The 15,187-nt window shown below is 41.5% G+C and overlaps 1 protein-coding gene across 1 annotated transcript; it reads right to left on the bottom strand.

Annotated features, from left to right (window-relative positions):
* Positions 1–953: 953 nt before the first annotated feature.
* On the bottom strand, positions 954–9,780 carry LOC121922515 (aquaporin-5-like). Its single transcript, XM_042452042.1, has 4 exons — positions 9,415–9,780; positions 4,974–5,138; positions 4,089–4,172; positions 954–1,410 (listed from the first exon to the last, which is right to left on the bottom strand). The coding sequence occupies exons 1-4, from the start codon at positions 9,775–9,777 to the stop codon at positions 1,237–1,239; spliced, it is 786 nt and encodes a 261-aa protein (XP_042307976.1). The 5' UTR covers positions 9,778–9,780; the 3' UTR covers positions 954–1,236.
* Positions 9,781–15,187: the final 5,407 nt, after the last annotated feature.

The raw sequence follows: 15,187 nt of genomic DNA, 5'->3' as shown, positions 1-15,187 counted from the left end.
ATAGGACAGCAGAAGTCTCGTTCTTCCTGGATTTTTGTGTGGCTAAACGTTTTTGTCTGTGCAGCCCCAGCACCCTTGCCTAGAATACAAGTAGAGCCTGTACCTGCTGCCTCTACTGGCATCAGTCACAGAAGCAAGCCTCAAGCTTTTGCTATTACATCTACTTCTACCTGCCGGCCTCTTCCTTTTTTCTCCTTCTCCCTCAAACATACACACAAGCAAACAAAGCTACGATAGCAGTGCATCTATAAAAAGAATAGCATGCTATATTGGGAAGTATCAAAATTAATTTATCTCCATTGGCCACTTGTTTGAACTAAGGTAGGATTGAAATCAATTCAAAACAAGTGTTTTGACTGTGTTTTGCTTTAAGCCTTAAACGTCCAAGCAATTCTGAATGGGGAGGGTTCCTTCAATTCCTGAGGAAACTTGCTTTCCTACCACCCCCACAACCTAGACACACAACCATGTTGCTTCCAAAGAACCTGTAATGAACCTAATGGCAATTGGTTGTTCAGTCTTCTGGCCTCTGTGGCATCTTATTCAAATATCATAGTCCTTGACACAGAATGGCAGCCAAACATCATTTCTCTTCCACAAGCTCATCTGTAAATCACTCTGAGCTGTTCCTGTTACTATTTATGCTGTTAGGTGGATTGACCATGAACTAAACATACACACACACACGCACACACACACACACTATTGGCTAGCATTATTGCATATATGAAATGGGATCACGCCTAGGAAATTCAAGCTTAAGCCACTTTTACCTTCCAAACCTTGATAGCTGAAAATATATACAATACTGTACAGACCTGGCAAACTTGTTTTGGGATCCTATTAGGAAGACAAACATCTGTAGCTAAAAAAAATAAATCTGAAAACTTTGCAAGTTTGCAGAAGCTTAGATCTCCCAGGCACAGCTCTAGAACAAGCCTTTGCAAGCCCTGAGAGGATAAGATTCTTGTTCTGGTGTTGCTGTTCAGATGCATTGCTCCCAAAACGAAGCCATGTTGGAATGGCCCATTCTTCAGAAGTATTTTTCCCATGCACTAACAGCCACATGTTCAAGACAATTATTTACACAAATAATGTCATCCCCTTTCCCTCTTTAAACCCTCTGCACCAGCATAAGCTATGGGTTCTTTGGATTACAGAGTATACAGTCAAATGTTCATTCAGCATCAGGAGATGTGAGGTCGATCTTTTTCTTCTCATCCAAAGCTCTTTTGTTCACGGAGAGGACATTTCCATGCTTTTCTCCTTCTCTTCCCACTCTTCTTCAGACTCATAGGTACCTTTCACAATTGCTACCCTCTCAGACATATTCATTGAGTGGGGCCACAGAAAATAGTTGTAAAGCAGAGAAGCCAGGATGCCTCCAACAATGGGACCCACCCAGAAGACCTAGGAGAAAAAAAAATCCAAGGAAAGGAATTAGAACCTTTCAAAGTTTTTCACACTACCATTTGTTTCTTGTTTGGCTAAACATTTGTTTGGCAAGGGGTACACACTCCATCTGTGTTGTATATTCAATGTAATAGAACCTGGATGAGTTACGCTTTGGACTTTATTGTTGTTATTGTGTACCTTCAAGTTGTTCCAACTTATGGTGACCCTAAGGTGACCCTATTACAGGGTTTTCTTGGCAAGATTTATTAAGAGGAAATTTGCCATTGCCTGCCTTTGTGCTGAGAAAGTGTGATTTGCCCAAAGTCACGCAGTGGGTTTCTGTTTCTGAAACCCTAGTTTCCCAGAGTCCTAGCCCAACACTTAAACCACTACACCACACTGGCTCTCACTTTTTGGACAAGAGCTCTCAGAATCCCAGCATGTTTACTTTCTGCATGTTTTCCTTCTTATCTCCATCTGTATATAAAACCTGGCCTAACTCTCAAGAGTTAGGCCACGTTTTATATGCAAAACACATGCAAAAATTAGACATGCTGACTGGATGATTCTCAACTAGATAGAATAGAAAGCCAGCAGGATGTAGTGGTTTGAGTGTTGGACTATGACTTTGGAGATCAGGGTTTGAATCCTTGCTCAGACACAAAAACTCACTAAGTGACCTTGGACAAATCACAATCTCTCAGCTTCAGAGAAAGGCAAAGACAAATACCCTCTGACCAAATCTTATTAAGAAAACCCCGTAATAGGTTCCCCTTAGAGTCACCATAAGCAAATGTTACTTGAAAACACACAACAAGAAGATAGAGTAGATCCATTGAATCAATTGAATTTACCTGTGTATTGACTCTATATGTAATGATTGAATAAGTCCACTCTAGTTCAGACTAATCAACTAGATTCTAGCCCTTGTCTCCCACCTTTGTCCCTTACGATGCTCTTAATAATCTTTGAGACTTAACCTGTCATTCCATCACCACATCCACATATTTTGCATTTTTGTTACAGTTTACACTCCCCACTTTGATATATATGTCTGTCCACAGAAGCGTAATTCCATCCATCTGATGAAGTGGACTGAAGCTCATGACAGCTTATGCCAGAAAATTCTTTTTCTGAATCTCAAAATAGCTACAGGATTCCTTTACCGTGGACCTTCCACATTTGCTGGGGTTGGGGTGCAGGGCCCCCGTGAAAGGGGAAGAACCACAACTTAAAAAAAATAACTATTATTTTTAATCTGAAGAACATCTCTCTAGGAATCTCTAGGTCCTCCAATGCAACTCTATGGTCAACATCAGGTGGTTGTTGCCCACAGAATCTTGCTAGAGGACCTACAAATGCCTAGACAGTGTTTTCTCTAGGAATCTCTAGATCTTCCAGCATGACTCTATGGTCAACGTTTGGCAGAGTCATGCTGGAAGAGACTCCTATAGAGAACACATTAATTAAACCTGTGAATAATCAAAGCTGCAACAGTCAAAGCCACAAATGTGGAGGACTGACTGTATATGTCTTTACACTTTCTGGGAGTTACAGCACAAAAACTGCCCTGACTTTTCCAAGCTTTTCTAATCTCAGGTGAGTCAGAGTAAGGAATTTATCACACGGGGGAAATCGGGGGTTTAAACAGTAAAAATCACACAATCGTGACTAACATTTTCACACACATCGCAATTAAAGAGCCATGATCCTGGGAATAAACAGGGAATAAACAGCAACAAATCATTCACAGGATTTCCCCATGAATGATTTGTTGCTGTTTATTGCCTGTTTATTCCAGGGATAATGGCACTCTTATCGGTGATGTTGTATGAAAATGTTAATCACAATTGCATGATTTTAATGCAATTTTCACTGTTTAAATCCCTGATTTTCCCATGTGATAAAGTCCTAAGACAAATTCTTTCCAACAATGTAGATCATGGGAGGACCAGCTGAGACAACAAAAGTGTGATTTCTTCCTCTTTGGCTGATCTAGTTAAGTGCTAAAGTGAGACCAAGTGACGAACGAAACAGATTACCATGGCCTCTGAAATTTACCAAAAGCAGAAAGATTCCTCATTAGGCAAAATAAAATAATTAAAATAAACTGTGGAAAATGTGATAGGAACCAAATTTGGCTTTTGCCAAAAGGTAGCCAAGTAATTTTCAAGGATATTGTCTCCACATCTAGCCCAAGTTTGCATCCATTTACTGCAAAAAATGATATTTCACCATAAATATGAAGCTTTCTAGCTGAACTAAAAAGGCACAGGAACGACATGGGCAGAAGAACAACAACCCCAGTTTCAATAAGTCATGCAAAATTTCTTCTAGAAGAGGATTTACATTTTCCTAGATTTTCCTGAACTTCTCAGCTTTTCAGGTCAGGGACACAAACTGACTTTTGATATGAGCATATGGGATGGTGAACAAATTCTAGATTTCACCCTCATTATCCTTACTGTTATGGTATTGTGGACCTTGAAGAAATTTATTGGCCCACCATTGCGGGCTAGTAAATAACACACAAATGAAAATTGTCAAGCATTCTTGGCTCATTAAAATACTTTTCTGTTATATATTTGGACTTTGTTCTTGCCACCATAAAAGCCTGCCCTTGCAGCAATTAAGGGCAGGTTTACAACAACGTGGCTTATTTTTCTCCCCATGGTGAAAAATCAGTTTCTTACCCAGTGAGCGGAGGTGAATCTTTTCATGACAACAGCAGGCCCAAAAGACCGAGCAGGATTCATAGAGCAGCCAGTAAAATATATCTATTGGGTCAAAAGGAGGGAAACAATACAAAATATGGATTTAATGTGCAATAGAAGTCCCACCCCGACCCAGAAGTCCTCCCCCCATTCCGGGAAATTTGGGGGCATTCTGGGAAGCCAATCGGGGATCTCCTTCGTCGGTGATTGGCAGCACTGAATAACAGTCACGTAGAACTAGAAAGGCCAGAAAGTGCCTGTGAAAGATGAGGTCCTATCTAGAACAGGGATGTGGGCCCTGCCACCTTGCACCGCATTGGTTTTGTGATCCATGCTCATGTTGGCCAGTCTACATGGAGTTCAACACAACTTCAGCAGAGAGCTGGAGAATCAAAAGTTCTGAATCCTACTAATTACAAGTCTTAGGATGGGGGGAGCCTCCATCTTGAAAAGAATTGAGACTAGAGTTTTATTTTTATTTTATTCTTTATTCCCATGGTTAAATGGAACTGGTACAGTGGCTGGAGAACCACTTCCAGTCAGAGTAGAGAAAAATGGGCTAAATGAACAAATATTCTTTATTCCTTACTCTCATCTTTATAGATACTGGCTGGATTAAGACAAGATGAGGCCTCAAACTGTGTCATGCTGATAGCTGTTTCTATAACACTTTACTTTGCTTGTTCACACATGACTCCTTCACATCAGTGCTGCTCAGGCATGATAGTGGGACCACATGTTCCCAGAGTCCTCACCAGCCAAGGGTTGCTGTGATCTCTGAACATATGATTTGGCACTTCACCTTTCCTCTTTCTCCTCTTTCTTTCTGCACAAAAGCTGAAAATCACAGCAAGAAATACTCACCCCAACCAGATGACCCACGGTGATAGACAGCCCAATGGACAGAGCTGGAGAGCCCACGTGGTCATTTCGGCGGCTGTCAGTTGAGGCAAAAACGCACATCACAAGCTCAAAAGTGATAATCATCTCCACCACCACAGCCTGGCCTGCAGTTGTGTTGTTGCTGAGCTGTTGGGAGGGAAGCAAAGAGGCTTGGACTCCACATTTGTAGCTGGAAATACTAAAGATCGAAACATCAAGGGAGATGACTTCTGAGTAAATAAAGCTACTTAAGGACAACTGACAAATGAAGATTAGTTTTTGGAAATATACAGAAGGTCTACCTGTTACCATTAGTTTCTAATTCTTTGTGTCAGTGACCTGAAGTTTGTGCTGGTCTGGGCATTCTCAAACTCATGTGGGTGTGGTTCTTAATGCTAAATAAACAAGTGCATTCACCAAGTTGAATTTTATTTTTACCCCACCACCCCTTGCCAAAAGGGGCAGGAATTTCATGGTTACTGCAATGAACAAAGGGATTACTGCAAAAAACAAATATGACAATACCACAGCCCAGTCCCCTTTCTTTAAGAGAGAACTTACATTTGGCTCTCTTTTGCCAGTTTGTTATTGTTGCATGCTTTCAAGTTGTTTCCAACTTATGGTGACCATAAAGCAACCCTATGATGGTTTTCCAGAGAACTAGCCTAACACTCAGACCATTATACCACGCTGGATGTCACCCAACAAAAGTGGTGACATGTTGCATTCAACACAAGTGCAATATGTGTACACAAGTTGTTGATCTGTATCAGGAGTGGGCAAAGTGCAGACCCAAATGCTGTTTTTGTGACTCCCAGAGGTCAATTTGATTTTTACAAATTTGGTTTTGCTAAAACATGCCCTCAAAGGATCTCTAGAGGGTGTGTGTGTGTGTGGGGGGGGCATTTGCACCATGTTTTGAACCCCTTTAGACTCTCAAGGGGTCAAAATATTATTTTCATTTTTTTTCAAATATTCCTTCCCAATGCCCTGATAACTCTGAAGGCTCAGGAAGCCCCCCCCAGGACATGCCTCCATGTTCCCTAGAAGGTGTTTGGAGGGAATTTGAGGGCGAAAATTGATTTTGTTTTGCAGGTGCAGTGGAATGCATGGGATTTACACATTTTCATACAGCAGTTTCATACTTTCTGTTGCTGCTTAACTGTTCATAAAAGGCTTTGAGGTCTTGTGTAAATTGATTTTTTTACAAATATTCTAAGCAATTATTCATTAAAAAAAAAAGACTGCTGCTACCCTTCTCAGAAATAAATCCTAGCCTGCTCAGTGGAGTTTGCATAGAGTTGTGCTATGTGGAAAAGTTATTTGTTGTGCCCAAACCATTATTGATGTAAATAGTGAGCTGAGTGTTTTCTTACATCTATCCTTTCAAAAAGGAGGAGGAGGAGGAGAGAAAAAGGAGAATGTAATGTAAAAAATTGGAATAAAAATGCTAGTGAAAGTCAAAATATTTCCTCACAATAATTTATATAGTAAGATGAGGGAAAAGAGAAAGAAAGCAATAAGAACAATTAAGGCAACTGTATGGTATAAGAGTCAAAACAGAACAAAAATAGGGCAGGATGGGGCTGAGCAAACCAGATATCCACTGCAGCATTTTGCTGCAGAACCCAACAGGTGAAGGATGGGGAGTGCAGTTTTAGAACTCATCCAAGTTGTTCCTGAATGAAGATTGCACATGAACAAGCTTACAGTGCAACATGTGAACACTGTTCTCTAATGCAGCTTTGAGATATTTTATCCCTTGGCTAACACATTGTCTTTAATGGAATTTTAAGGCTCCTGTGTAGAGACATTGCATGTTTTCACAGAGGAGCAGTTCTTGCTTCAATCAGGATTGCAATCAGTGTAAAGCCTACATGGGCCAGAGAATTCCTTTGCATAAAAATTAAAAAATAAACCCTCACACTAGCCCACTCTTTGACATAATGAATAAAAAGACGTTAATACATATCATGCAAAAGTTGTTCAAATTTCAAGGACAACTTTAGTCTGAAGAGAGGACTGCCTGAGTCACTTTCATGAACTGTATGCTGCCTTGCAGACCAATTAATTCTCTAATTGAAGAGGTGTCAACAGACATTCTATTTAGGCACGGTACAGACCTCCCAAAAAGGGAGGCCTGCCGGCGCCTTTTTCCCCCTGCAAGGAAGCCGCAGCCGCCAAACCATGCGGCTTCCCTGTGGAGGAAAAAGAACCCATGAAAAGTGGGTTCTTTTTGCACTGCCATTGTGACGTCTGAGTGCGCCAATGGCGCACTCATGATGTCACAAGCACGGCGCAATGTGCAGACACTATGCATCCATCACATAACAGTGGCAGTACCTGTATACATGGTTGCCACGTGGTCCCTTAACCCTAGTATGCCACTGTGTGTATCGGGCCATAGAATCCTTTGAAAGAATGGAGAGACAGTAGACTGAGCTGGCAAATGGCTCACCTGGGACCTTTTCACACCACACAGTTGTAGTACTATGATTCCATTTTAAATGCCATGGCTGCTTCATATAGAACTCTGGTATTTATAGTTTGATGAGGCAGCAAAGCTCTCTGGTTGAGAATTCTAAATATTCCTTCCTAAACAGCATATCCCAGGATTACATAGGACAGAACCATGGCAGTTAGTGCACCCTTGCCTTACGGGGAAGCTCCATTCCAGACTCCTCCGTGTAAGGCAAATAGTGCATATGCTCGAGCCCCATTGAATATAATGGGGCTCATGCATGATGGCACAAGGGCACGCGCCATTGCAACCTCATCACGCTGAAAGCCACATAAAAGGTGCCTGTATATGATGTGGGTGCACTGTAACTGTGTGATGTGAAACAATTCCTGGGACTTGCAGTTTTCAGGAGAGGGCATTTGGGACATGCAGCTAGGGAGGTCTTCTAGTGCCTTTGACCAAACTACAAACCCCAAGATTCTAGTTGAGGCACTCAGAGTGCAATCATAACACTATATCTGTGACATGTGAAAAGGCCCCAGGTCCCAGTCTTCTCTAGTGTGATGAAAGTTATTTGAATTTTGGTGATAAGTGCTAACTTTTTATCTTTACATATTAATTAACATAGGCAAATTACATGCACAGTATCTTCTTTTCTCCATTTTTGTTTGCATTTTCTCTTTTATGACAGTGCACAAATGTACTGGCACTGACTAAATGAATTCTACAATCTGATCCCTCTCTGTAACAAGAGTGATGCCCATGGCCCATAGAGTGGACACTTGGAACTTCCAGTTGCATTCAGTGCTGACCCAAGGCCTCTTTTGTGCAGGCCTTCTGTTGTTCTCCTTGGAATAGTTTAGTTATACTCCTATACATTTTTCTGTTCAAGCCTAATGTGACTCCTCAATCAGGTTTATTTAAGCCCTAGCCCAGCCCAGCCCAGAGCTTAATGCAACAGAACCCATTGGATCAATTGGCTTAAGTATGATGTTTCATGGGTATCTAAAGAGAGCCTCGCGCACACACAGGAGTAAGACTGTGTGTTCAGGGGGAGGGAGGCACATTTGTGTGCCCTGCACACAACACTGCCTAGAAGAGTTTACCATTCCCATGGGGGTCATATGGGAAAACAAAAAGAAAAGAGGAGACACTATCCCCTGACAAAAACCCTCATAGGTACAGTGAGCATACAGGGCTTTGCCCACCTTCCTGGGGAATGTACAAAAATCCAGCAGTGTTTAAAATGGTACCAAGTGAGTACTAAAAAGCAACCTTCTGTACAATACTGGTATGTACATAACTGGTCCCTACACACCTCCTTCCTTAATCTTCCTTCAAGATGCAATACTGGAATTAAAAGCATTTACTGAATTTTTAAATTTTCTTTTAAAAAGTGACTCCCTCCTTCCCTTAGGCTATGAGAAGCAATTGGAAGAAACACTGCCTTGCAATTTACTCTGCTCTGTTCACCTGTTCTGCCAGTAAACTCCCAAGTGGCTGAAAAGTGCAAACTTGCATCTTAACTCTGCAGTGTGATATGCAGATGGAAATGCAGTACAACAAGCTAGCCAGGTACAGAATACAGTCGGCCCTTCTTATACACAGATTTCTTATACATGGATTCAAGCATACATGGTTTGAAAATGTTCAAAAAAAGTATAAGTTTAAAATATCAAACCTTGATTTTCCATTTTTTATAAGGGATACCATTTTGCTATGTCATTATATTTAATGGGACTTGAGCATACATGGATTTTGTTACACATGGCGGATCTTGGAACCAAACCCCAGCGTATAACAAGGGTCCACTGTACAGCTGCCTATTCACCTGAGGTCTTTCCCCTTAGATATCAATTCCCCCTGTGGGCATCCTTACTTGCCTAAGAATTCCTTGTTCAGGATGCCAACCTACTAACATTATGAATTAGATCTACAAGACTAACAGCCAAATGGACTTACCCCATTGGCTGCCAAGTTGCCACGGACATTACTGGGAGTCACACCATAAAGGACACCTGCGCCAGCAATGGCCCCCACCAGCTGAGCCACAACGTAGAAAACCGTTCGGAGGAAAGAGATCTGGTTGCCCACAAAGAAGGCAATGGTCACTGCTGGGTTGATGTGACCACCGCTGATGGGTCCAAAAATCTGTACCATGGTGCCGATGGCCAAGCCAAAAGCCAGGGCAATCTGGAGGACACTTGGCAAGGCAGAAGGCCACTTCAAGGCTGAGCCCAGACCCAAGAAGACAAAAATTGCAGTGCCTAAAAACTCAGCCAAGACGGCTTTGAGAAAAGCGATGGTGCAGACTTCTTTCCTCATAATTGAGATGGGCCAGGTGGAGTTGCAAGGGTGGTAGAAAGATTTTTCCTCTGCCTAGGATGCTAATGGACTGTGGCAAAATACATGGCCCTCCTGATGTATATATATATATGTATCCCTCACCAGGTGTAGCAAGAAAGGATTGTACCCAAGTATGGGTGGAGCTAAGAAGCTAGCCAGTCCTTCTTTGCTCCCCCCTCCCCTGTACCTGTGGAGTTTGGAAAGTTTCCATCTTCAAACAAGCACCTGAACCTTCCCCCTTTGGAGGCTTCATCCCTGATGCTGATTTTCTCCCCCACCTTCCTGCAGACAGTGTGAGCCGTATTGAATGGCTTTGCTGTCATTAGATAACCACAATATTGCATAATGACATACAGATTAGCACCTTGTCTGTTTACCTTTCTCCCCCCCCCTTCTTTTTATATGTTCCCTTGGTTTATAAGGTCAGTGCTTCTTTTTTCATAAAAACACAAAACATGTTATGACACTTATATATTATTCTTTTTATTCGCTGCTGCTTGTTTTACTTTTTTCATCTGAAGAACGGAGGCTCTTTGGGAACTGTTTGTGGACAACTTTGATGAACTGGGTTCTCCAGGAAACTAACTTTATCTGACATTATTATTGTTGAAGTGATGTATTGTATTGGATTTACTGCATTTTATTGATTGTAATTATATGTGTTTTTATCCATTTGTAACCCCACCTCGATTCGAAGGGAGAGGCGGGGGAAATATAAAGAAATTATTATCTTACATTTTAAAAGAAAATGCCTGAATGTATTTCTTTGGGCTTACTGTTTATTTGCCTTCAAGACCCTGGAAGCCAGACCTTTAATTTGTGTGCTTTTCTATTCAGAGCCTGGGGTTTACTGGAGGGCTTGAAAGATCTGTAAAAATACCTTCAATACTTTCCTGGATGTTGAATTGTAAAATGTGTTGGCAGCAGAAGACTTTAGCACAAGACTCGTCTCAGTTTACAGCTTGCAAGGAAGCAAGACAGTTGAAGCAGCCTCAGAACCTAAGAAATTTGGCACAACTATCTAACATCTCTCCATTTGCTTGGAAGAGGACAGATCAATTTCAGCCAAGTGTTGCATAATTTCAAACAACCCTTTTCATGCAATTGTTTTCTCGGCTCAGCTAACATCCCTTTGAGCTCTTTGCTACTGGTGGACGTTTACACACCCTTGTAAATTGCCCCTGGGGAGGGGGGGGGAGCAGAACATTACTATCTTTGCTCTGAAGAAGCTGGAGGCATCAGAAGTGTGCTGCATGGATTTCGCAGAGTCCTGAACAGGATACATTTGCCTAGCAAACTCTCAAGGAAGCATCTATATTTAATACAGGTGGATGGTGATCAGGATCTCCCATCCTTTACTAAAACCGTGGAAGTGGCACAGGAAAATGCAATATAATGGTTTCCTCTCTGCAATTCCTTGATTTAAAACTGGTATTAACTCTTCTAGGGAAAGTATATAACTCCTTGTAAAGTACCAGCAGAGAACCAGAGTGGTGTACTGGTTTGAATGTTGGACTATGACTCTGGAGACCAGGGTTCAAATGCCATGAAACCCACTGGGGCAAGTCACATTCTATCAGCCTCAGAGGATGGCAATGCCAAACTCTCTCTGAAGAAATTTGCATGAAAACCCCATGAGAGGTTCCTCTTAGGGTCACCATAAGTCAGAAACAACTTGAAGTCACAACTACAACAACAACACTATGTCTTTGAGCACTTCCACATTGCAAAAATAAAGCAGTTTGGCACCACTTTTATTGTCATGGCTTCATTCTGAGGAATTCTGGGACTTGTAGTTTCATGAGGTATTCAGCTTGGTCTGTCAGAGAAATCTGGTGCTTCACCAAACCACAAATCCCAGGATTCTGTAGGATAGAGTCATGGCAGTGGTATCAAACTGCTATATTTCTGCAGTGTGGATACACCCTGTTTCATGACTAATAGCAGTTTCAGGGGAAGGCCATTTAGATTACGAAACTAGGAAGAGAGCAAATGCTCCATCTCGTAACATGACTTCCTCAGTCTACAAAGAGGTGCATGATGCTAATTTGTTTCTGTGCTTTTCTAAAAAGACAGATCCTGACCAGTGATCCCCAGCTGTGTATGACTAATCTGTCTGTCATGCACTGCTGTTGTGTCAAATGAACATCTGACACTGGAGATTTTCACATGGGATAAGGAGGGATCGCTTCTATCTTTATCATGTTCATGCTTATCCCCTCCTTCTCCCGCCAGTGGTACCCGTCATTGTATTAATTGGAGTTTCCATTAATACAAAGTGATGGGGGCATGCCACTTCATTGATGAGAGAAGGATGGAATAAGCACGATACCATTTGATAATCTTATCATGATTGCATGATAAGAATGTCTGAAGGACAGGATAAGGACAGACGTCATCTGATGATCTTTGCACAATCATGCCAAAATGACAGGGTAAGGAGAGGAGTGTTCCATCCTTTACCCTGTCTAATAATCTCCACTGACTGGCTTGCCTAGTGTTGTGAGGGGGGATCAGTGTATTCTGCTGCTCACAGAAATAAATTATTCACTACAATCCCATTTTTATGAGGATACAGAATCTGTCAATCCAGCAGGGACCAAAACTTCCCAGTGGGAAGGCTGTGGATTGGGAAGAGACTTTGAGCTAGAGAGAAAATAAGTAGCAGAGAGTCTAGATTCTCTAAATTGTAAATCAGGGATGGGCAAAAGAGATTTGGTGTTCATATATAGCTCCACACCCCATTATTGTGGCCTCTGAAAGCCCTCTCCAGTCTCCCAAAGCTCCTTCAACTCCCCCCCTTTTTAATATATATATATATATATATATATATATATATATATATATATGATTTTCTTTTAAAGTATGATCTCACTATGATTTTCAGGCAATGCTGTCCCTAAACCAACACAAAAAATACCACACTCCACAGAACTCTGGACTACTTCCAATTTTCTCCATTTTTCTCTGCAGTTCCTCTCAAAATGGCAAGTGAATGTGACTCCATACACCGTGGGATGTCCCTTTCTGTTGCTATTTTGAGATGAACTCTAGAGGAAAATGGATGCCTTTTTGCCTTGCTGCGTGTGGGCAAAGAGGGGTCCATGAGGTGGGCTGGGTAGAATGGTTTCTGGCCTGAACACAATTGCCCAATCTTCCTGTAGAGGTAGGGAGAAGAATTGATAGATTCAGGATTAGAAGTGGCAAAGAAACTGAAGTAAGGAGGACAGAAGTGGCAAGCAATTAAAGTAAGAAGTTGCAGTTTCGACCATCACTGGGGTATTAGGAACTGAGAACCCTAAAAGACCAAGGAGATCCAAAAATCTGTGGTGGCTGCATGCTGAATTGATATGGATCATCCAACCATTTATTTGGTCATGGGCTTCTTTTCCAGCAATATATCCACAGATATATATGTCCTAACCATATCCCTATGAGACGGTTTGCTAGAGGGAAAGAACTGAGGCTGGCCTATGTAAGGCTAGATAGGGAGGGAAAGAACATCCCCCAAAATACTTGTCACTGATGAGAAAGGGTACCTTGGTACTTTAGGAAAAGCTTTGGACACTTTTCAATGACTTTCTGTATTTCACTATTTTTATTGCCAAAATTTGTACAAAACATTGTCTTTTGAGAAAAACAAATTTTGTATACATTTTTGTTGGCACCAAATATACTTTTTGCAAAATTTTCACAAAATAAGTCCTAAAATGTGAAAAAAAGAATTGTAAAACACACAAAAAGGCTGGTGGGTACACCCAGCAAGGAGAAAAGAATGGGCTTGTTAGTACTTATTTGTGAAAATGAAATAAGCAGAGACTATAGCGTAATCCAATAGTTGAGTAATGATTTGATAACATGGACGCTTATGCTAGAATACTTTATATGGGAATGTAGAGCCAGACCAGAAATGCCATAGACCTGTGAGGGGTGAGGTTTGCCAGTGCTCATATTTAAGCTTATTTTTAATGCTAGTCAGTGATAATATTTTAATCTGAATTTTGAATGTATTAACAGGCCTATGGGATCAGCATCCACACCTGTTCTTTACACAGCTCTCTTGGTAGAACTGTCATCTTGAAGGATGTTATATTGAAGATGGAGCAAGTTTCTTTTGTGCAACTCTAGAGAATAGGACCCAGAGCAATGGATTCAAACTACAGGAAAAGATAATCCATCTCAACATTAGGAAGAACTTCCTGTCAGTAAGAACTGTTCAACAGTGGAACATACTGCCTGAGAGTATGGTGGCATCTCCTTTCAAGATTTTTATACAGTAGATGGATGACCATCTGTCAGGGGTGCTTTGATTGTGCTTTGATCTGTCAAGAGTGCTTTGATTCTATTTTCAGGGAGATTTCTAGCAGGTTGCTGCTGTTGTCCAGAGCTATAAGAGCAAATGCGGCAGGTGAGAGGCTTTGACACACTGCTGGTGGAGAAAATTGGACAGGGAAACAGAAACAGACAGACACACACACACAAACACACGCATACGCATGCATGGACATACAGTACTCCACTCTAATCTTTTCAAGCCCACAAAGGTCAAATAAACCATCCCTTTTCCCTGCACAGCACGTGTCTGCCAACTTGTGCTTAGGACAGGGTGTGTGCTGTGCAGTACGGAGGGAGAGTACACACGTGTTACCTTTTATTATTAATTCTGCCGCCTCTTCAAAAAGAATTGCTCCCTTTTGCATTCAGGTTGACAGGAAATGTATACAGAATGGCAACATGATCTGAAACTTCCAAAGCCTGAGCCCGCCTGGAACTGTAACTATCGATGCTGGCAAAAACTACTTTTGGGGAGATTAGAACTCTCAGAATCCCACAAACAAACTCTGTTGAAACTGTTGGCTCTATATCACTCCTTTTAGTTATTAATATTAGTGATAAATGAGTGTGGCTCTGGCTTTTGGAATATTATTATATTGCACTGAAATAATATTTGTATTTGTTTTGTGTAAGCAAATAGGGATGCGGTGGCTCAAGTGGTTAAGATGCTGACTCTTGATTGCAAGATCGGCTGGTTGGCAGTTCAAGGCCTGGGTGCCCCATGATGGGGTGAGCTCCCATCACTAGTCCTAGCTTCTGCCAACCTAGCAGTTCAAAATTATGCAAATGCAAGTAGATAAATAGGTACTACTCCTATGGGAAGGTAAACAGCATTTGGTAATGAGCACTGCCCCCTATGATCAGACATGACTTGACAACCTTGTCAGTGGGGTATACCTTTACCTTTTTTGTGTAAGCAAACATGAGAAAGCATGGTTTTAAAGGTCAGTTTACAAACCAAAGGTGGTGAACCCCAGCAAAGCCAGAGGCCAGTTTTCATCTGACATCCTGTTAGTGGCATATGGAGGCATGAGTATGTATTTTTTTTGGTGCA

This window comes from Sceloporus undulatus, chromosome 2, assembly GCF_019175285.1.
Source record: "Sceloporus undulatus isolate JIND9_A2432 ecotype Alabama chromosome 2, SceUnd_v1.1, whole genome shotgun sequence".
Lineage (NCBI taxonomy): Eukaryota > Metazoa > Chordata > Lepidosauria > Squamata > Phrynosomatidae > Sceloporus > Sceloporus undulatus.
This window is presented reverse-complemented; position numbering and strand designations above follow the sequence as displayed.

What these genes read in the sequence shown, in the direction of transcription:
- LOC121922515 (XM_042452042.1), bottom strand. Translation starts at nt 9,777, where the DNA reads ATGAGGAAAGAAGTCTGCACCATCGCTTTTCTCAAAGCCGTCTTGGCT. An exon ending in GCAACTTGGCAGCCAATGGG is followed by an intron (nt 5,139 to 9,414) that starts GTAAGTCCATTT and finishes CCCTCCCAACAG; the next exon opens with CTCAGCAACAACACAACTGC. An exon ending in GATTCACCTCCGCTCACTGG is followed by an intron (nt 1,411 to 4,088) that starts GTAAGAAACTGA and finishes TTTTTCTCCTAG; the next exon opens with GTCTTCTGGGTGGGTCCCAT.